We start from the raw sequence: 22,378 nt of genomic DNA on the forward strand, positions 1-22,378 counted from the left end.
CCCAGATGTGCACAGCAACCAACGCCAGTATAGTGTTATGCATTCCTGACAAGTACATACATCAGCGTCATTTCTCAAGTATGCATGCCCAGAACACTATTGCCTGCTGTGCACATTTGGGCAGGAGCACAAACTGCAGGAATTATTGAGCAGACAGAGCATCCTCTGATTCTTGGCTGAATGGGAGGCAGAGCAGCACAACTGAAATGAGCCCATTCAAACCAATAATTGATAGTCAGTGTTGGGCAGAATGGTTTTTGGTAGTGATGGTGGTGGCGGGGGGGGGGGGGGGGGGGAGATGACAGCAGGCCTAGGGCACTGGAAAGTACAAATCCGGCCCTGGCGGTAATCACATCTTTACAAATTACTATGACTGAGCACAAAAAATGATTTGATGTTTCCCAACTTCAGATGTGTGTCACAGTTTATCCTGTATTTGCTGCTAAGTAGCAAACATATGCAGAACACATGAAACATAATAGAGCAAATAGAGCAACAATATTATGTATTATAGTATTACATTTTACTCTCTGTCCTGTTTATTTGTCATCAGAGTCGGGCCCGTCCGTGGAGTCACTGTGTGATGACATTGTGTCTGTGCTTACCGTGCTGTGTGACAAGCTGCAGGCTGTTATTAAGTAAGTACTGTCTGTGACAGCTGAACTCAGTATGAAGATAACAAAATAAAGTTTTGGAAACAAAGTTGATTTCATTGCCATTGTTATAATTCAGGATATAGAGTGAAATACGTTGCCTTAAAAGTACAAATAAAACCTGTATTGAGTGAAGTAGCTGTGGATGTTATAGTTTATGGCATCCAATGACGTACAGCACCACCAATGGTCATAGGTGACTCTCTGTGAGGTTGTGTAAGAAGTGAATAGGAGGCACATCTAATGGCGACACAGGGGATAATCATGCCAGGTAATTTTGGCACCACATTGTACATAATAGAAATAAGTTTTTCTGTTGCTACCTGAATAATTTGGGCACAGCTTTTGTAGCCACTAATTGCCACGTATAATTTGGACTCTGCATTTGTAGCTGTTAATTGCCCCTCAGCGTGCGTAATCGAAATACTGCTACTCTCTTCATTAGTGGTTCGGACGCAAAGCATTTATTTTGAGTTTGCAGACAGTTGGTTAAATCAGTCACCACTATACACCATAATGCATATCTATGGCTATGGTCTGCCAGGTGATTAAATTGGGTCCTTTGGTTCATCTGTTGTATTAACAGACTTCGGATATCAGTGCAGTTGAGGCTCGTCTATAATCCAAATCAGAATTAGTTTCAATGGGGGTTGCACCCAGAATTGTTTTGGCACAGTATAGGGTCAGTGATGGTACAGTACAGTACAAAACAGTAGAATATACATAATGTTTACATAGTCATATACACAACACATTAAACCATAGCTAAAAAGGACCAGAGGGGTAGTCTTGAGTGCTGTGTGGGCGGGGCTGGCACTACATCAGCGGCACTCAAATGTTCTGCAGCGATTCAAATGCTCCTCAGAATGTCGTTCTGGAAAGAAAGAAGAGAGAGTGGACAAAAGGAGGAGAGAGAGATGGAGAGTCCTCCATTTGATGGCACTTGGCTGCAGCGGCTTTCCTTGTCGGCTTGTGGGGCCAGAGTGGGCTGCCAAATTTAGCCCCCGGTTAGCGGTCTAATTCAGTGCGGTCAGTCGGGAGACCTAGACACTGGAGGAACGATGGCTACAGGTGGAGGGGACCTGGCCTGCTGGAGGAGAGCAGGGATTCCTAGATGCCATTCTGGCCTGCAGAGATGCAGAGCTGCAGTATAAGCTGATCAGTCCAGATCAGAGTGGCAGTGTTGTGTCCAGGCGGCAGATTGATGTATCGGGAGCAGTGTCCCCAATGGCTGATGGGGCCATAATAGTAAGTATCCCAATAGCAGGTGGGGGTTGTGTTGCTGAGGATCCAGGGGCCTGCGGAAATGGCAGGCAGTGGTGGTTGAATGATGGTGGGATGAATCCCAGGCAGTGGCAAGCAGGCAGCTGAGGTCCAGCTAGAGGAGCAGCAGTAACTTAACTACTATGGCCGCAGAGATGGGAGTGACCTGTGTTCAAACAGCAAGGGAAGCAGTGGTTGTTAGACCTCCAATGGCCGTGGCGGTGGGTGGTGGCTCGCTTGTTCCGTGCTGGCGGTGTCCTGGTCTCCCTGGGCAGCGGCGGTTTAGTAACCCACATGATGGGGATCACGTGGACCCTGAGATCGGGCTAGCGGTTGTTCCTGCAGATATCAGTTTCAGCATTCAGCTGTTGTCAATACCTAAATTAACAGATGTTGTGATTTGTCTATCATATTGAATGCTATGTCCCCTTGTACTTCTACTCCCATATGCTAAAACTTATGTTATGCTATTTGGTTCTAGTGAGATAACTATTATTTACTGCACTTTCCAATAAATCCCTTTTGTGTTTTGTTTTTACAGTGAAAATCATCCTTTGCAGCTTCTTTATCTAGAATGTATATTATCTATGTTGAGCAGCTCATCTCCAGCAGTGAATGTCCACAAAGGATTTATGGATTTAATATGGTAAGGAGCCATGTAAGGATGTATGTTGGGCATTCCTCTGTTATTGGGAATATCTTTACAAATGTCTCCATGATTTCTCATAGCGATTCGTACAGAATGATTTATTGTTCTTATTTCTGTCCAGGAAGCACCTGTGCCCAGCTCTGGTGGTGATCCTAGGAAACCCAGTCCATGACAAAACCATAACCTCTGCACATAACACCACTGACAGTGATTGTCACTCAACAGGCGTAGCAGATCAAGGAAGGGGATCAGCATGCTCATCTACAGCACCAGCTCTCAGCGGCCCAGTTGCCAGGACTATTTACTACATTGCAGCAGAGTTGGTTCGCATTATGGGGTCAGTTGAGTCTATGAGGCCAGTCTTGCAGTCACTTTACCATCGCATTCTGCTGTATGCACCACCACAAAATCGGGTTGAAGCCATTAAGATTATGAAAGAGGTTAGTAAAGCTGAGTAACATTTTTTGAAATCTTTTTGTTAAGTCATAGCTGACAGTGGACACAACAAATATATAAGATTACATGAAGCCCAATATAGCTTCATCATAATTTGTTTGTAGTAGTACCAGTGGTATCTTTTCCTAATCATTTATAAAGTTCCAGCATATTATGCAACACTTTACATTAGATGGGAATAATGATAAGCTTTGTTTTGAGTCTGTCATAGCTAGTTACAGTGTATGTGACACCTGCCATACCAGTTTGCTTTAATAATTACGGTACATATTTCATAATTTAACATTTCTTGCTCAACATGTGAGGACCCTTTTCCACTGGAAATCACAAATGCACTATGATGCTAACCTGATATTTTTTTTTTCAAATCAACTTTTTATCTGCATGGTTCTGTGCAATTTGGAGTAAATTTGCAAATTGCTAAAATTTAGGCACTTTACTAGAAAGGGGGACACCCCAATTTCCATTATCGTGCTGGTGTCTTTGTGGTTGTCAAATTGCATGTTTCAAAAATCAGATGGAAGTGCATTGAGCGGTAAAGGGCTCTTAATGATGAGGACGAAAAGTACACTATAAGCTTCTAGATGTACTTATAACCTTCAGAATATCCGGTAATAGAAACAGGTTTAATTGCATTCCGAGATCAGAGAGTTAAACCTACTAACCTCTCCTGGCACTTCAAAAAATAAGTTTCTTATTTGAGCTTAAAATAGAGTGGCTAATCTACTAGAGCAGAAGATTTTACTGAAGTTCTCCTACAAGGTGTATGTGTCATGAGAGAACTATGACCTGGGACCCTGTTATATACTTTAAAGCAGAGAACTTTATACTTTGCTTTCCAGTAGAGTTTTCAGTGGTCCTTCACAGTCCTCTTCATTAATCTAAAAGTATTCTACCATGGCACCTTGGGGACAGTAAAGACTGTTCAACCCCTCTACCAAGACCTCCACCCCTTCCTGTAATAGGAACTATGTGAATGTAAGAGAAGCAACTTTGACTGACATGATGCTGCATTCTCCCCTTTCCCATTGCTCCAATGATTGGAAGCCATGGGGTAGAGGGAAACTGTGGTGGCCTTTTTTTTTGGTTTGGTAATTTGGGTCATGGAGCACGTAGAGAAGTTTAGATTAAAGAGGTCCAAGGGCACTGAAATCCTTGAGGGAGATATCTTGTTTTCTCCCTACATGTATTTTTAAGTTTATGCCTAGAATGCTAATTTAATTTTTCTTTTAATCTGGAATGAGATTTTATCCAGGTTTCAGAAATTGCATGCTATGAGAGTAACGATTATCAATTATAGTAAACATATAGGTGTGAGAGTAGCAAAAGTTATGAATGGTTAAAGTGGAATTAAATTTAAAAATACAGGATTTCAGAAATAAAATCTATTTACTAAATTATAATAATAAATAGCAGCCCTTTTTCAGCTGCATGATGACAAATATAAAATATTTTACATTTATTGGTGGAACCCCTCCCTTCCTTTCATATTGCCGGGACAGAATCCGGCAAACTGGTTGAGTAGGGGGTGTCCGGCAAAGGAGGAATTGCTAATGGCTGCCACCTGTATAATCCTAGCTATGAAAAGAGAAGGGTGAAAAGCATGCACTAAAATGCTCGTAGGCTTCAAGGGTCCGCTTTGAATGTCAATTTAATCATATCACAGCACGTATAGCTCATAATATTTCCCTCAGTTTTATGCGTGAGACGCTTTTTCTGTGCTTAGTGAACTATTTAAATGATGATAATTTTGTCACTTTTCAAGTCTTAAATTGTCATTGCACTTTAAAGGGAACCTGAAGCGAGTAACATTATTTAAAATAAACACATGACGTAGCTGCAAATGAATATTACATACTAACCTCACCGTCAGTTCCTCTCAGGTCTCCATTTTTTTCTAACAGTGATCCCTTCCATTTCTGACAATATTTTGTCAGAACTGAAATATACCAGTTGCTGTCAGTTATATATCAGCAGCTGTCAGTTACAACTGAATGTGCAAGGTAATGTCCATGTTTCCCTGTGGCTCAAGTGGGCGATATTACAGTTTAACAGTGTGCTGACCAGGAAGCTGTTAGGGGGTAATGGCCATTTTTAAAAAGGCAGATGAGAATTCATTGATCACAGGGGACAAATGGAACACAGGAGAGGAGAAAGAGATTGAGGAGTGCACTACACAGGAGGTAAGTATGACCGGTGTATGGTTGTTTTGACTTTTTATTTTCAGTTCAGGTTCTCTTTAAACGTGTGCTTGCAGTCCTATGGTTGAATATTTCTGAGTTACAGCTTTTCTATTATTCAGACTTCTACTTTAAAGCATTGTATCTGCCCCTTGCAGACCCTTGCTTTAGATGGCAGAGAAAGGCGATGTTTTTCCATTCAGAGCAGGGTCATCGGTTTCCCACATTATTAGTGACAATTGGAAGCCTCTGAACTATTTTATATGCTACCAAGGCAACCGTAAAGTTATTCATCTGAAAATGTCTGCTGAAAAAGTACTTTATAGTCTGGTCTGGACTTGCATAGTTACTGGTATCCTTTTTGTATTGCTAAGATAACAGAGAATTAGTAATGAGATGTTAACTACACTGAATCTGAATATATAATGAACCTGCCACATTTGTGGCTCTCTTTTCGTGAGATTTATATCCTGTGACCTCAGTCTATAATTGAGAATTTAGTAATAGAATCGGATTTGTTGCATATACACAGGCAGAAATCTCACTGATAACATAAAAGTGACATTTATCCAACCTTGTTTCAGTTGGGCCACATCACAATTTTTGTCTCCAACTTGGGTAAGGAATCTAGCGTAATTAAATGCATAGATTGTTTTGAAGATAAATATTTTTTTAAAGATTTTTCAAAATCTTAAAATCTCTGCAAGGAATGGTGTCCAATTGTGACAAACTCAAGTACTCATCGTCTCCTTTGTCTTTTAAATGTACTCTTCAATCTAAATTGAAAAAGTTTGCCAGTGCCACACACTATGCCAGCAGAAGGGTGTCCCTGGCATTGTCACTCTAATATACAAGACCCACAGTTGTCATATTTTAGGGTTATGTTTACAGGCCACAGGGCAGGTGTACCATAATGCACAACTACGGCTTTGGTATGTGCTGCTCCTGTTCAAGTATGCAGCATAGAAAGTGGCCTCTAAGCATATCAGGCATGAGATCTCTTGCAGCTTGGACTGATAAAATACAGCAGCAGTAATGCTAGGAATACACGATGAGATTTTTGAGCAGATTTACTGTCCGATCGATAAACAATTGATTTGCTGATCGTTCGTCTGATCATTTTCTGTTCACATCTATGAGAAATCGATCAGAAAAAACGATCGAAAATCAGATCGCACATGTAGGAAATTATCGAACCATCTATCTGCCAAATAGCATGGTGTATTCCCATCATTAGATTAGCTTTTTCCGGTATCAATGTGCAACAATCTTTACATTGTTGCTGATAATTCTAGTTAGCCAGAGGATAAGCATGCCAGTGAGTATGACATTTGGACTTTGTTTAGCATAACATTTGTCCCTTATAGCAAAAGTATATCCTGCAGGTCGAGTGGCTGGAGAAGTTCTAAACCCTTTACACACTTTCCAAAACTAAAATACAGTGTTGCCTTATTAAACTAGAAGATCTGAATGGTGGGAATCTTATTCAAGGAGAATTATTTTTGCTCCATTGAATGGCCCAATGGGGAACCCAGGCGTGAGATTTAAAGATTATTTTGCTGGAGCTACCTATACTATTTTGTGGCAAAGTGTGGTAGGAGTCTGGTGGGGAGTGTCAGGTGTCTTAGCTAGCAAGATGTATTGCAGCTGTATGGCAATTAAAGACTGGAGAAAAAAAAGTTAAGGAGAAGAAAGAGGTTTACAGGTGGGAATGCTGGAAGAAGATAGAAGTATACAGAAGAAGAAAGACTGTTGCAGAACAGAAGATAGAGGTAGACATATGAAGAAAGTAGGCTACTGAAAAAGGATCTTTTTTATTTTATGAAAGATTTAAATGTTGTATTTTATTTTAAATAAACTTTTAATGTTTAACCCCTTGTTCTAAATAGATAGTGGATAAAAATGGCCCCCTTTAATTATTTCCCTGGGAGAGGATAGACAGTTGGGTATCCTCTTGTTACTAAAGTCAACTCTCAGATTCCAGCATAAGTCCTCCTCTTGTGTGGGGGTAATAGCTCCCACCTCTGCAAGCAGGAGCTGGGGATTTGCACCTGGTCCTTGATCTGGACAAGAGGGCTTTGCAAGAAAGAGGTTAGATTTCTGCTCCTCCTTGCAGAGTTCTCCCAAGTCATGGACTATGTGGGCTGGTATTGTTCAGGTGGCGCTCCACAGTGTCCTGCACAGACATTCTTCTGATCCAAGCTGACATGGTAGAGAAGGAGTTAAAGAGGCATGAAAGGGGATAAAATGTTTAGTAAAACGCAAAAGAAAACCCCACACATACAAGAGTCACATGCTGTAAGCCTTTTATCTCCTGTAATCGCATCGGCCCATAGGTGTGTTAAGGACACGTCCCAAGAAAAATAGGGAAGCTGCCTTTGCCAGCCTTTTTCTGAAGATAATAGCTTCCTGGGTCTAATAGTTCCTGAGTTACACACCTGGAACAGGTATGCAGATCAGATCAGTGTCAGAGCTTTTGATCAACAGATGTGGAGCAAGAGAATCATTTATGAAATATTATAGACCTTGAATTAGTACTAAACCTGAAACCACATTATTAGGAGAGGAAAGTCAGTTTTAATTATTCTTTGATTGATGGTATCATTTAAGGACCATCTACTCCAGCCTTAAAGCGGAACCGAGATGAAAAAATGACTAAAGCAAGAAACTTGTCTATATATCTTTATCTAAAGGTTGTTTTTTTTTGTTTTTTTGTTTTTGTTTTTTTTGTTTTTTCACAGTAAATCTAGCTGCAAACGGCAAACGACAGTATTTCTTCCTGTGATACAATTAGTTCGGCCATGTTTTGCTTGTCATCACACACACCCAGCCAAAGCTGCTCTGTATCTCCACCCCTCAGTCTGTGAACTCCACTCCCCCCTCCACCTCCTTGCTTCTGAAATCACTGTAGCATAGCTAGTATAGTTGCCCCCCAGTATAGATTGGTTAGTTGGCCCCATTCAGTATAGCGAGTATGGTTGCCCCCCAATATAGATAGTATAGCTGGCCCCAGTATAGTTTCCGTAGTCAGCATAGCTAGTGTAGTTTCCCCAGTATAGCTAGAATAGTTGCCCCGGTCAGTATAGTCTTAGTATGGTCATGTCCCCCGTGTCTCTCACTCCACCCCCATATCCCCCCTTCAACCCCCCCCCCCCTGGAGGGCTGCCAATCGTCTTACCTTCGGCGGCCGCTTCCCCTGCAACTGTCTCCCTCTTCCGGCTAATCAGTCCGCATGTCAGAGCAACCCGCTGCGCCGCTATGACAGGACAGTGGGTCGCCTATCAGCGTGCATACAGGCAGTCTTGCTGTATACTCCCTGATTGACGACCCGCTGTCCTGTCATAGCGGCGCAGCGGGTCGCTCTGACATGCGGTCTGAGTAGCGGCGGAGGGAGACAATTACCGGGGGAATCGGCCGCCCGCCTAGCTTCCAGTGCGCGCTGGCAATGCCCCCCTCGCACTGACAGAGGCTTCCTGTCTCCGCTCCAGCTCCACTGTGCATCTCCACCAATCAGCGCACAATGGGGCAGGCAAATGAAAATAAGACGTGCCTCCTCATCAGGCTCAGCTCCCATGATTAATTGCAGCATGGGACTGAGCGCCGAGGCGTTGGGGGCGTGGCTCCTATAGTTATATTAGTTTAATAACCTATTATTATAATAAAATAAGCATTTGGGGGGAAGAATGCCCCAGAACCTATATGTATGGGGCACAAAAATGAAAACTGCAAAAGTTTGTCTCGGATCCACTTTAACCAGGGTTCTCTGTTACCCCTGGGTTCCTTGAGTACTCTGCAGGGGTTCCTTGGTTTTTATCCCCATCCGGGGTGAAGTATGATAGAGCACATTCAAATAGGGGATACTGTAAAAAAAAACCACTAAATTGGGGGTCAAAATATTAATGAGAACATCAATAAATAAGCACCAGAATAAGGAGAGAGTATAATGAGGTACACTGTAATAGGTGGCAGTAAAATACACAGACACACCTACTTTTAAAGTACATGCCTCCAGTAAAATAAATGCAGGGGTTCCTTGAGATCCAAAACATATTTGCAAATGTTCCTTGAGATCCAAAAATTATTTTCAGGGTTCTAACAGGACAAAAAGGTTGAGAAAGGCTGATCTACTCTGATTAGTTAGATCTTGTACAATTTAAATTATTACCAAGAATGCTTAAACTCTTCAGCTAAAAGGAAATAAAAGCATATACCTACCTAGGCCTTGAAGTAAGTATTTAACACTATCTTATACAGATAAAGCAGGTTTTCCAGCAGTCTCATTACAGTCCTGTAAATATGCTGAGCTGGAAACCGGATGTGACCATATGAAAATGGCAGACTGTATATGTTGTATATATGGAGATGAGTAGTTTACCATTGCTTTCTTATCACTACTTTTTAACACATTCAGAAATGGTTTTTTTTCTCTGTAGATAAGTAAAAGCTATAGACTGTCACAGAAGCCATTAAGAGAAATGTCAGTTCATGGTATTCTCATATTACTGTGTTGACTTTCCTTTTAGATGCTCTCAAGCAGACAGTCCTTGGAAAGTTTCCTTTAAGTTACACCTCCCTTGTTCAGTTTGAGATGTGTAGTGATCAACCTGCTCTTGGCTAGATAACTAGCAAGAAGTCATTACACTAATTACCACAGGGCACACCTGCTTATTAATCTGCCCATTTTGTGACTTGCAGATACTTAGCAGTCCTCAGAGGTTGTTTGACCTTGCTGGGCCATGTACATCCGAACCAGAGACTAGGAAACGTTCAGTGTCAAAGAGAAAGTCACATTTGGACCTTCTAAAACTGTAAGTTGTTCCATTGACTATTACACAAGTATTTTTATAGTCCATGTCTAGTAAACTTGCTGTAAATGTATGTAGTACTGCTGTAGCTAGAATTAGGCATTTTAAAAATACTTAAAAATATTTAAATCTGATTTATGTGTTTTGGTTGGTAGCAGCGTAAAATAATGTACAAAATATGAGAACGGGTTATATACGGCAATTTTAATCTAACCTCTGAATGTGAATTTTCCTACTTGCAACTCATTGGAGCTGATTTATCAAGGTTGCTGCAAAGACAAGCAGTGCAGACATAAAGCTCTGCGTGGCTCAACCAATCTGAATTCTTGTTTGAACGCACAGCTTAAAGGCCCATACACACGTCGGACTTTTGCGAACGACGGGTCGTTTGAACGTCCCGTCGTTCAGTCGTCCGCACGCTAAATCGGGCGTGTGTACAGACTGTCGTTCGGGTGATAAGACTGATTTTGAGCGATCCGCCCGAGCAGTTGCTCTTGGCAACTGCTGTGCTCCAGTGATCTTGATAAATGATCCCCATTGATTTTTATGTCTTTGAAATGAGATCATTACCTTGTGTTTTATTGGGAAGTTCCACTATCATAAATTTTCTATAAACATAGATCAGTATGCACAGCCTTTTTGTGATATGGGGTGTTATAATTTGCTACCAGCTAAGTTTTTTTCAAAATGGTTAGTAAGCTCAGTATGCACCTCTTTGCAACTATAAGCAAAAGTACTGTTTGGTGTATTGAACTCTCACTAGACTGCTTGAGTATTTATCTGCACCCAGCAACAATGTGAAGCCTGGATAGTGTACTTGTTAAGGGCTCCGACACAGGGGACCAGTATTCGAATCTCAGCTCTTCCTGTTCAGTAAGCCAGCACCTATAGAGTAAGAAGTCCTTGAGCAACTTCTTAACACTCCATACAGAGTGCGCCCTCTCTGGCGCTTTGAGTCTGCCAGGAGAAAAGTGCAATATAAATGTTTTGTCTTGTCTTCTTCAGCTATGGTCCCCTTATCCATTTAAAAAAAAGTGAAGCCAAAAAGGAACCCCAGCATATGCATCTTTAAAGCCTCTTAATCTGGGCAATTGAGGAGGATTCTCAGTAGTCAGATCAGTAGACCAATGAGAAGCCCAAGTGGAAAATTCAAAGATGCATCATGCTTGGGCTGTCTTTTTTTTTTTCTGCAGTGTGTTTCAGAATAAATACACCGTTCTTTGCTGTGCAATATGTGTTATGATCTGGACAGTACAAATAATAAGAGTACCACTCCTCTGCCCCATATTTGATGTTAAACATTCCATGTCTAAATTCAATAACTGAAACAGAAGAGTGTTAGAAAACAGTCACTCAAGCCACAGTCACACTTTTACAGTTCTAATCACCCTTTGATAAACATTCAATAGGAAGTTATACATGCACACTGAAGTCTGAGCTTTACACCCAAGGGCCTTCTGCTGTTGCTTACCGTATTTACAATAAGTTTTCCATTGGTTGCTAGCAAGCACATTATAAATATTCTATTTTTTTTTTTTTTTTTTTACAAAAGAAAGTCCGTCTTTTTATAGGGATCCTGAAGTTAGAGGTATATGGAGGCTGCCATATTTATTTCCTTTTATTCAATACCATTTGCATGGCAGTCCTGCTGATCTTTTTGGCTGCAGTAGTGTCTGAATCACATACCTGTAACAATCATGCAGCTAATCCAGTCACATTTTTGTCAGAAACAGCTGATCTGCATATGCTTGTTCAGGTTCTATGGCTAAAAGTATAAGGGCCTCGTTCACATCATTAGCGCAGATGGCTGTGCGATTGGAACGCAACGCGTCCGATCGCACGCCATCTGCGCTCCTATGCGCTGCGCTGCAGATCCCATTCATTACAATGAATGGGATCTGCGCTGCGATTCCCAAAAATGCGTGCAGCACGCGATAGCGCAATCGCGCTGCCACGCAGCGCATATGATGGGAACGGTAGAAGGGCTGTCTATGCCCTTCTACCGTTCTTGCGTGTCGCACACTATACGCGCTGCCAAAATGCGGACGGCAGCGCGTATAGTCTGAACGAGGCCTAAGAGGCAGAGTATCAGCAGGACTGCAACACAACTGGTATTGTTTAAAAGGAAATAAATATGGCAGCCTCCATATCCTTCTCACTTCAGGTTCCCTTTAAGCAGTTCCATATGGCTACAAAAAAAGTAGCTGTAGAAATCACTAAGGTGTCAGCTGAACAAAAATAGCAAGTGGCCCTTATATTTTTATCCACTGTACAATTTATGTTTATCTGTTCAGTACACTTGCACTTTTGCCCACAGACAACATAACACAAATACTTCTGAACATAAAATATTGTGGAACTATTTCTGAAGGTAATTGTGTGTTAAATGTTTAGTTCTTTGCTTAGCCACATACATTGCATTTTGCTGTACATTTACTTGTAATTTTTTGTTTCATGCTGTAGGATTATGGATGGAATGGCAGAAGCATGTATGAAAGGAGGTATTGAAGCTTGTTATGCATCGGTGTCATGTGTTTGCGCCCTGCTTGGAGCATTAGATGAGCTGAGTCAAGGGAAAGGTCTCAAAGAAGATCAGGTACAACATCTTCTTCGACGTCTTGAGGAACTCCGAGACGGAGCTGAATCCAGTAGAGAATCCATGGAAATTAACGAGGCAGACTTCAGATGGCAGAGACGCATTCTATCCTCAGAACACACTCCATGGGAACTTGGAACTGAAAAGAGCCCTGACATTAGCATTAGTGTGACAACAGACACTGGGCAAACAACTTTAGAAGGGGATTTGGGGCAAACCACTCCAGAAGATAACGGAGACGGGCAAGGAAATCATTTACAATCTCCAATGCTCAGAGATAGTACCAACAAGGATTCAGAATCAGAAGTTGTAGATCAACCAGATGTTGTCCAAAGGAGTCATGTTACAGTCTACCCAGACATTACAAATTTTTTGTCTGTTGACAGTAGGACAAGATCTTATGGCTCAAGATACAGTGAGAGTAATTTTAGCGTTGATGAGCAAGATCTTTCTAGGACAGAGTTTGATTCTTGTGATCAGTACTCCATGGCTGCAGAAAAGGATTCTGGGAGATCTGATGTCTCAGACATTGGCTCAGATAACTGCTCTTTGGCCGATGAGGATCAGACACCCAGAGACTGTCCTGGACATAGATCTTTACGGACTGCTGCCTTGTCCTTAAAGCTGCTGAAAAATCAAGAAGCTGATCAGCATAGTGCTAGACTTTTCGTACAGTCACTTGAAGGTCTTATTCCACGGCTGTTGACATTACATAGAATGGTGGAAGTTGATTCGACCTTACAGAACTTTGCATCAACATTTTGTTCAAGTTTACAAGCTGGTAATTATTAATATTGCAAGTTTGTCAATGAAAGTCTAACAGGGAGAGCTATTATGTTATGTTTTCCTAAATAGCCCCATAAGAAGATGGTGAAAACTATAACCCAGTAAGCTCAGCTAAAGTGGATTTCTCTTGCCTACAGTCTGTTTACACTGTAAGCTTTGTGTTTGTCCATTTCTGCACCAATGGAGTTTTTTAGAGTTATGCTTCCACTACACCCTAGACAAACATCTAACAAGTTTTTAGAGTTTTTGTGAAATTATCAGATCAGTCTGGACAGGCAAATCAACCCAACCGCCAGCTATATAAACTCCATTGGATGATTCAATCCTCTATTTATTCACATCTGACTCATTAGAAACAGCAACCTAGAATTGTGTTGAAAGTATTGCTATTGCACATGTGCTGGGGATATATACTGTACAACTTTGTCAGATTCCTGAGCATATTGGGAAGAAATTATGTTAAAAACATTGTGCAGATTTCAGTGGCCAATGCCAAATGATGAATAGGGCTGCATGCCAGAGGTCATAAGGCTTTTCACAAGACCTTGTTAGATGGCTGTTTACTGTATATAGGCTCCTTTAAATCAGGGATGTAAGTCCAGACCTCAAGGGCCGAGGTCTTTACGCATTTTTGGCACAGCCCAAATTAATTGATGGAACTGAATCAGGAGAGATGTGGTTCATCAAGTAGAACATGTTTCTCCATTTCTCAGTACAACCTAAACACTGGCATGGATATGACCCTCAAGTACTATAGTTCAGCACCTGTTTTAGATTAAAACAATGCCCTGATTTGTCTACAGTTGTGATTGGTGATAAAGAATAGAGAACAAATAACACCCATGCTAACCTACAAATAAAAAAACCCCTATATAAGTAGATAAATACTAGTTCTTCTTACATAACAGATGTATTGCACTGTCCACGTTATGATTCCTGTGAATTTTATAAAGGAAAAGCAGAGAATCCTATTCTAGGCAGTTTCCATCTTTGTTACCTTTGACATCATTTCCTCCCTCACTCTTTTTTTCACATCTTGCTAATTGTGTATTCGTTACCCGCCCTCCTCCAAGAGTCTTCAGACACTCACACTGAGGTCTATACTAGGAAGTGCAATGTCTTATGTCATTAGAAGGAGAGGGAAATAAAGGGAAGAGGAGGAATATATTATAGATAAAGACCCCCAGCATGCAACTGTTTGGCAAAGGCAATTAAAGGGCCAGTGCTCCTAACCAGAACAGCAGAAAAAGTTTTGAATGCAGGATTCGCATCTGTATCACATAATACACTCAGACCAGTTGCTGTTGAAATTTGATTTTTTATGGTGACAATCCCGCTTTAATGGCTTCCCGACCGCGTCATGCCGATGGGAGTGGCCACGGCGGCAGCCCCAGGACCGCCTAATGCCGATCGGCGTAAAGTCCTGGGGCTTCAGTTTTCAGGACGCGCTCCTCTCTTGTTTGGCCGCTCGGAGATAGATTAACTTAATTTATACTTCTCATCTGTTTGTGCATGTTTTTGTTGTGTTAATGCTGGGTGGTTAAAATATAAAACCCTTGTATTTTGCAGTTGTGGAAGCAGAATAAATTGCAGGAGATATGCAAATGAAACACTTTAAGTGGCATGGCCCTGTAGGTATACTTGTCCCAGTTAAACAATAGCAAACCTGCCATATTTCATCACTAGTTGGACATGTAGCGTGCCATTATCGCCAGCCTGTGCGTGTGTAGCGATTGTATGTGATCAATAGGGTGCACAGTTTTGGGACTCCAGTGTTGAACAGATTCATTGCTAGGCAATTCAAGCTAGGCATTGTGATCTATACAGCGTTGGATCCCTGAGCGGGCCCCCCAGAGATTGCATCCAATCGCTATGGGCGGCAGCCATTATGTAAGTGTCCACAAATCTTAAAGCCAATTATGACACAAGGGGTTAATTAGTTAGGGGTTAACCATTAACTGCAGGGGAAAACACTTTATCTTTTAATGTAAAAAAAAAAAAGTAAAACTTTTTATTTCAACTTTATGAATGGCAATCACTCACTTCTAAGTTGGTGCTTGAGAACGTGTACACCCAGGCAGCAGCTTCAGTGCTGGATGTGAGTCTCACATCCAGGAATCTTTAGAGTAGCAGATTCAGACATGGGACTCACCTCATGGAATCTGAGTAGTTAAAGTATGTACATACAAATACAATGTACATTTCTCCAAGAGTAAAATGCACTATAAATGTGTTTTTTCCCATGTTGCTGTCACTGGCAGCCAATTGTGAAAACCTAACAGATCTTACAGATATTGGACTAGTCTATGTCCTCATAGTGGATTTTCAGAATTTCCTTTATTTTTTTACAAAAGCACTTCCTGCTATGGATCTGTACAAAGATGCCGGTCAGCCTTCCTACTCTTTGTTCACTATTTTGGCAGTTAGTCTTAGCAAATGCAGTTCAGTTGGTGCTTTTGTAAATTAAAAAAAAACTGGGAATCATCCATGAGGAGATAGACTAGTCCAAAATCTGTCATCTGTCAGGTTTTTACTACCTACTGTGTCTGCAACATAGGAAAAAAGTACGGTAATTCAAAGTACGTTTTCCTTTGGGAGAAATGTTTATATGTATGCTTTTAAAATATTTTTTGTGATTTAAGAGAGGAGTAGAGAATATTGGAGGTCAAACTGGGGCTGTTACAGTAAAAAAAAAGAAAAAGCACACACCAGCACCCCCTCCCCCATGTGTCCATGTTTTTTCCTTGTGTCTCAAACAGTATACACTGGCACAGGCGAGCATAACAAACTGTATCTCATCAGATTTTACAGGTGATAGGCTTTCCCCTCAGAGTGGCTGCTAAGCAAACAGTAGGTTTTATTTATTTGGCTACATGAGCAGATGGTGGTGTAGGAGGCTCACAGCAGCTGTCAAGACAAGTGTGAAGTAGAATGGCTTAAATGTTCATAAATGCCCAGTATTGGTGCCATGCACCTTTGAAACCTGTAAAACAACATTTAAGCATGAAGTGATCAGACTTTGTTGTGAGCTGATCTTATGTACAACTGTTTTTACATTTTACAAAATTGTTTTATAGGTGTGATGCATTCTCCAGGCTTTGACCATAATGGTGGCACAAATGTCCAGACCTTGCTGAACGCAGATAGCTTGTATGTTGCTTCCTACTATGCTCTTCTGCTGAACCTAAAGCTTGCCAACAGTGATTACTACAGGAAGAAGACGGCTCTGGCTCCAGTGACGCTGGTGAGATATTTGTCTTTCAGAGTGTCGTTAGTGTTACTTTTACCCTTTCTTAGCATGGAGCATTGACTCCATGGATGGTATATGACTACTCCTACAGTCTAAAAGGGAACCAGACATGAGAATACAGAGGCTGCCAACTGTATTCCATTTTAAAAATTTCAATTTCCTGGTTGCCATGCTGGCCTGTAACATGCTTACTTATTCTGGCCCAGTGAGTCAGATAAAAGTGGAGTCAGAGGATCAGCACAACATCTAGGCAACAGAGCCTGAAAGCTGACACATTCAGCTCTGTGCTTCGGATTATCAACATTTTATCAACATTTCTAAAGAAGATTTTTATCTGTAGAACCCAAAAAAAGCCTTTCCTGTAAAAAAATTACATTTCATTTTGTAGATAGTACAGATAACTGAATTTTCCTTTTTATTTGCTTCAAGGTACCTCTTACATACTTTGCACTTACATTGAGAACACCTTTTGAGAACACCTTCAGTCTAAGGGTGCATGCACACTATTGCCTCAATTCATAAACGGCTGTGCGGTAAAAAAAATAAGGTTGTTAACCACATCAGCCCACAGGTGTTTTCACCTCTAGGACAGAAGCAATTTTTCCCTGTCAGCGCTCTTTCTATTAATTCGCCAATTACTATTTATCACAACAAAATGATCTATGTCTTGGGTTTTTTTTTGCCACCAATTAGGCTTTCTTTGGGTGGTACATTTTGCTAAGAGCTATTTTATTCTAAATGCATTTTAACAGGAATAATAAGAAAAAAATTGAAAAAAATCAATATTTCTCAGTTTTCGGCCATTATAGTTTTAAAATAAAATGTTCTACTGTGCATAAAACCCACAAATTTTTTGGGGGTTTCGGTTATTGCAACGTTTAAAATATTTCCCTTGTACAATGTGTGTCACCAATATTTTTTGCGTCCATCACTAATTACAAGCCCATATAGGCAGAGCAGGATCATCCACCAGGCAACCTAGGAAGGTGCCTGGGGCCTAGTGGATGTCAAGGGGCCCGCCAGCCACCTTCTCTGACCCCTCTCTTTGCCAGCTTACCAAAAGGACCACAAGGGGGCCCCAAATCTACTATCTTGCCTAGGGCCCCTTTACCTCTTAATCCATCTCTACATATAGGCAAAAGATAACAGTAATATACCCTCACAACATACATGTTAAAAAAGTTTAGTCCCTAAGGTCCATTAGTCTAGAACACAGGTTTGGAGCAGCACTCAAATGACCAGGGTGTTGGAGCGTTCAAGAATTCACCCATGTATCAACACGACTCCAAACAGAATCCAATTCAATCCAGCACAGCTCTTTTAGGATCAAATCCACTTTATTGTATGAAAAACATGTACAAAGTTACATTTAAAATGCTGCACAATCCACTTTATTGTATGAAAAACATGTACAAAGTTACATTTGTCACTTGTGCAGCATTGGAAATGTAACTTTGTACATGGTTTTTCATACAATAAAGTGGATTTGATAGTAAAAGAGCTGTGCTGGATTGAAGTGGATCCTAGTCCCTAAGGTAACTATTAAGGTTTTTGTTTTTTTTAAACTATCAAATTTTTTTTACCTTTTTTTTTTTTTTTTTTTTTTTTTTTTTTTTTTTGGTTAATGAGACTTTAGTAAATATGTAATGTGTTTTTTTTTTTTTTTCTACTTTAACTTTACTTTTTGGTCGCTAGGTGGCACTAAGCACTCTCCTGGAAGTTGCCCAGGAAGTGCTCGATCTTTTTTTTTTTTTTTTTTTTTACATTTTGTGACGTTATGTTATGAATCAACATGCCTCTGCAATTGATCCCCTGTAATAGCGGCGGGGAACTAGCGTGCTCCCGACAGCTACAAGCACGCACCCGCCGCAACACCACTGGAAGAATATATCCATCCATGCTGGATGAATATATTTGTCCACTTAGACTTAAGTGGTTAAAATACTGCATTCTACCGCATTTGGTATTTTAGATTTTTTTGTTAGTTCATGAAGATTTTCACAGGTGCAATAGAAGTTCGGTAATTTACAGAAAACATGGGCTTTAATTCACAAAAATCTGTTCAGTAACAGCAGAAGAGTGTGCAGTTGTCTCTGCTTTGTTACATGCTGTTCCGTTAAGTGACGGTGTTACAATAGTAAAAGCCAAGGCATCCCCGACATCCCTTTAGATGTACAGTGCTGCCCATAATTATTCATTCCCCTGGCAAATTTTGCCTTAAAGTTACTTTTATTCAACCAGCAAGCAAGTAATTTTTTGATGGGAAATGACATAGGTGACTCCCTAAAGATAATAAGACAACGTACAAGAGGCATTATTGTTATAAAAAACATTTCTCAGCTTTTATTTACATTTGAGCAAAAAGTGTCCAGTCCAAAATAATCATACCCTTCACAAACTCAGTCTGTGGAAAAATCCAAAGTTCTATACCATTCCAAATAGTCCAAGCTGTTCTAAAGCATTCTAATTACCCTGATTAATTTGGAACAGCTGTTTTAATCTACTCAACAGGGGATAAACAGAAGTTCTCTGCAGTTGGTTTGTGTACAGTCATGGCTGAGACAAAGGAGCTCAGTGAGGACCTGCAGCTGTGCATTGTGGCTACTCACAAGTCAGGAAAGGGCTACAAGGCCATTTCTAAATGTTTTCATGTTCCAGTGGCTACAGTGCAAAGTATTGTTAAAAGAATACAAGATGTTCCGCACTGTGGAAAATCTCAGAGGGCGTGGTCAGAAGCCAAAAGTGACACGTGTGCTTGCCAGGAGGATAGTGAGAGAGGTGAAAAAGAATCCAAGGATCATCACTAAGTCCATCCTGGTGAATCTGGGCTCTGCTGGTGGCAATGTCTCAAGGCAGACAATCCAACGGACACTGCACACTGCTGGTTTCCACAGATGCAGACCAAGGAGGACGCCTCTTCTCTAGATATGGAGAAACCAAAAGCTCGCTTGGCCTTTGCAAATACTCATCTGGACAAAGAAGAAGACTTCTGGTCGTCTGTGTTATGGTCAAATGAAACAAAAATTGAATTGTTTGGTCACAATGATGTTTCCTTCATTTGGCATAAAAAAGGAGAAGCCTTCAACACAAAGAATGTCGAACATGGTGGTGAGAACCTAATGCTTTGGGGGGTGTTTTCAGCCAATTGACCAGAGAACTTAATCATAGTAAATAGCACCATGACAAAAAGAGCAATACATGAGGATTCTCAACGACAACATCAGGCAGTCTGCAGAGAAACTTGGCCTTGGACACCAGTGGACATTTCAGCATGACAATGACCCAAAACACACAGCAAAAGTGGTGGAGAAATGGTTAGCAGCCAACATTAACGTTTTGGATTGGCCCAGCCAGAGTCCTGACTTGAATCCAATTGAGAATCTGTGGAGGAATCTAAAGATCAGGGTGATGGCAACCTGAAAGATTTGGAGCTAATTGCTAAAGATGAATGGGCAAAAATACCTGTGGAGATATGCAAAAAGCTGGTCTGCAAATATAGGAAGCATTTGATTGCTGTAATAGGCTAGCCAATTAAGGCTTTTCTATTGATTATTAACCACTTCCCAACTGAGGGGTTTTACCCCTTGACCACCAGAGCAATTTTCACCTTTCAGCGCTCCTTCCATTCATTCGTCTACAACTTTATCATTACTTATCGCAATGAAATGAACTATATCTTGTTTTTTTCGCCACCAATTAGGCTTTCTTTAGGTGGGACATTATGCCAAGAATTATTTTATTCTAAATGTGTTTTAATGGGAAAATAAGAAAAAATGTGGGAAAAAATTTATTATTTTTCAGTTTTCGGCCTTTATAGTTTTTAAATAATGCATGCTACTGTAATTAAAACCCATTAAATGTGTTTGCCTATTTGTCCCGGTTATAAAACCGTTTAATTTATGTCTCTATCACAATATTTGGCGCCAATATTTTAATTGGAAATAAAAGTGCATTTTTTTCAGTTTTGCGTCCATCCCTAATTACAAGCCCATAGTTTATAAAGTAACAGTGTTATACCCTTTTGACATAAATATTTAAAAAGTTCAGTCCCTAAGGTAACTATTTATGTATTTTTTTAAATGTAAATTTTTTTATTTTTTTTTTAATTACAAAAAAAAAAAAAAAAAAAAAAATGGGGAGTGTGGGAGGTAAGGAGTTAATTTTTTGTGTAACACTAATTTATTTCTATGTAAAAAATTCTTTAGGGTGTAATTTACTATTTGGCCACAAGATGGCAACAGTAACTTTTTGTTTAATACAACCTGCAAGCGTCCTTCCGGACCTTTGCAGGAAGTACTAGGAGGCTGAGAGTTTTTTGTTTTTTTTTTCACAATGATCGCGCTGCTCAGCGGAGCAGCAGCGGATCATTGCGGGGCTTAGATCAACGAACGGGAATGGATTTTCCCGTTCATTGATCTCCGGGCGGGCGGCGTGTTTACCGGAGGGAGTGCGCGCTAGAGCGAGCGGGAGTGCGGGCAGCGGCGGGAGCGCGGAAAGTACGGATTTCTCCGCCCCTGGGGGTTAAAGGATGGAATAAGGGACGGAGAAATTCGTACGCGTGGGGGTAAAGTGGTTAAAATGGTATGAATAATTTTGGACTGAACACTTTTTGCTCAAATGTAAATAAGAGCTTAGAAATGTTTTTTTGTGCCGGTTCGCTCCTCTGCTGCCTGGGGGTTCAAGAAACTCGACCCTCCGAAGGTATCCGAACGTATCAACGTGACTTGCAGAAGAGCGAGGCTGTTCCTATTGGCTCTCTGCTCCTGTCAGTTATTGGTTATCACTCTCTGCTTCTGTGAGTCATGGGCTACCGCACAGTTTCCGCCACATCAGAGCTGGAGGTAATCACCGCACATGTTTCTAGACTTTACCGCATGTTCTAATCTTTATGAATTGACATTTACTGACATGTGTTGAGGTGTTTACCGCACAAGCTGGTAATTTACCTCACTGGTCAGTAATTTTTGCTTGCCATGCGGTAACAGCCTTTATGAGTTGACATTTTCCTAAATGCTAGGTAAAATCCGCTGTTTTCTGCCTTACCGCATTCCTTAATGCTTTATGAATCGAGGCCATTATGTAATCCAGCCGTTGATTATGTGATTATGTATATTTATTTGCCCAAATTGAATTGTTGCAGCAGATTCTATCCTAGACCAAGATTTTGAAAGTGCATTTATATAAAGATCGGTCTCTAGTGTATCTCTGTGCTCATGCTGTATGGGGATTGGAAAATTTACAAATTAAGTTAGAGCTTAACTGTGAAAGGCAGGCCATACAGGAAATTGGAACATATCACTCAGGACAAACTCTAGATTTGGTGGTGGTTCAGGTGACCATATCAACTCAACCACTTATACCTCCCAACTTTTTGAGGTAAGAAAGAGGGACTCTTGAGCCACACCCCTAGTCACGCCCCCATCACACCCCTAGTCACATATAAAGAAATAGGAAAAATATGTTGTTTTATAATTAAAACCAAGCTGGTCCTTTCTATCCTGGTGCATTGTCCTTCATATTAACATTTGACAATAAGAAATATATCAGTTTAACATATGAACATAAAATTTAGAGTCAATTAAACGCATTTTTTCAGTAGATAAAATGATTGATTTACACAGATCTGTATATCACATATTATATATATATATATATATATATATTTGCGTCTGCTGGTGCTGACAGCTGTTAATTACCTGGCTCCTGACCCTGGCAGGCCTGAAAGGGTTAAATTAAGAGG

General features: G+C 40.7%; 1 protein-coding gene across 1 annotated transcript in view; it reads left to right on the top strand.

The window, feature by feature from the left end:
- ARFGEF3 (ARFGEF family member 3) overlaps positions 1–22,378 on the top strand; it is a 128,652-nt gene that overhangs the window by 47,772 nt on the left and 58,502 nt on the right. Inside the window, exons 8-13 of the mRNA XM_068231665.1 lie at positions 554–638; positions 2,458–2,562; positions 2,687–3,005; positions 9,897–10,009; positions 12,470–13,383; positions 16,466–16,632. Of these exons, the coding sequence (XP_068087766.1) occupies positions 554–638; positions 2,458–2,562; positions 2,687–3,005; positions 9,897–10,009; positions 12,470–13,383; positions 16,466–16,632 (1,703 nt within the window). The remainder of the gene's footprint in view (positions 1–553; positions 639–2,457; positions 2,563–2,686; positions 3,006–9,896; positions 10,010–12,469; positions 13,384–16,465; positions 16,633–22,378) is intronic.

This window comes from Hyperolius riggenbachi, chromosome 4 (genome assembly GCF_040937935.1).
Source record: "Hyperolius riggenbachi isolate aHypRig1 chromosome 4, aHypRig1.pri, whole genome shotgun sequence".
Lineage (NCBI taxonomy): Eukaryota > Metazoa > Chordata > Amphibia > Anura > Hyperoliidae > Hyperolius > Hyperolius riggenbachi.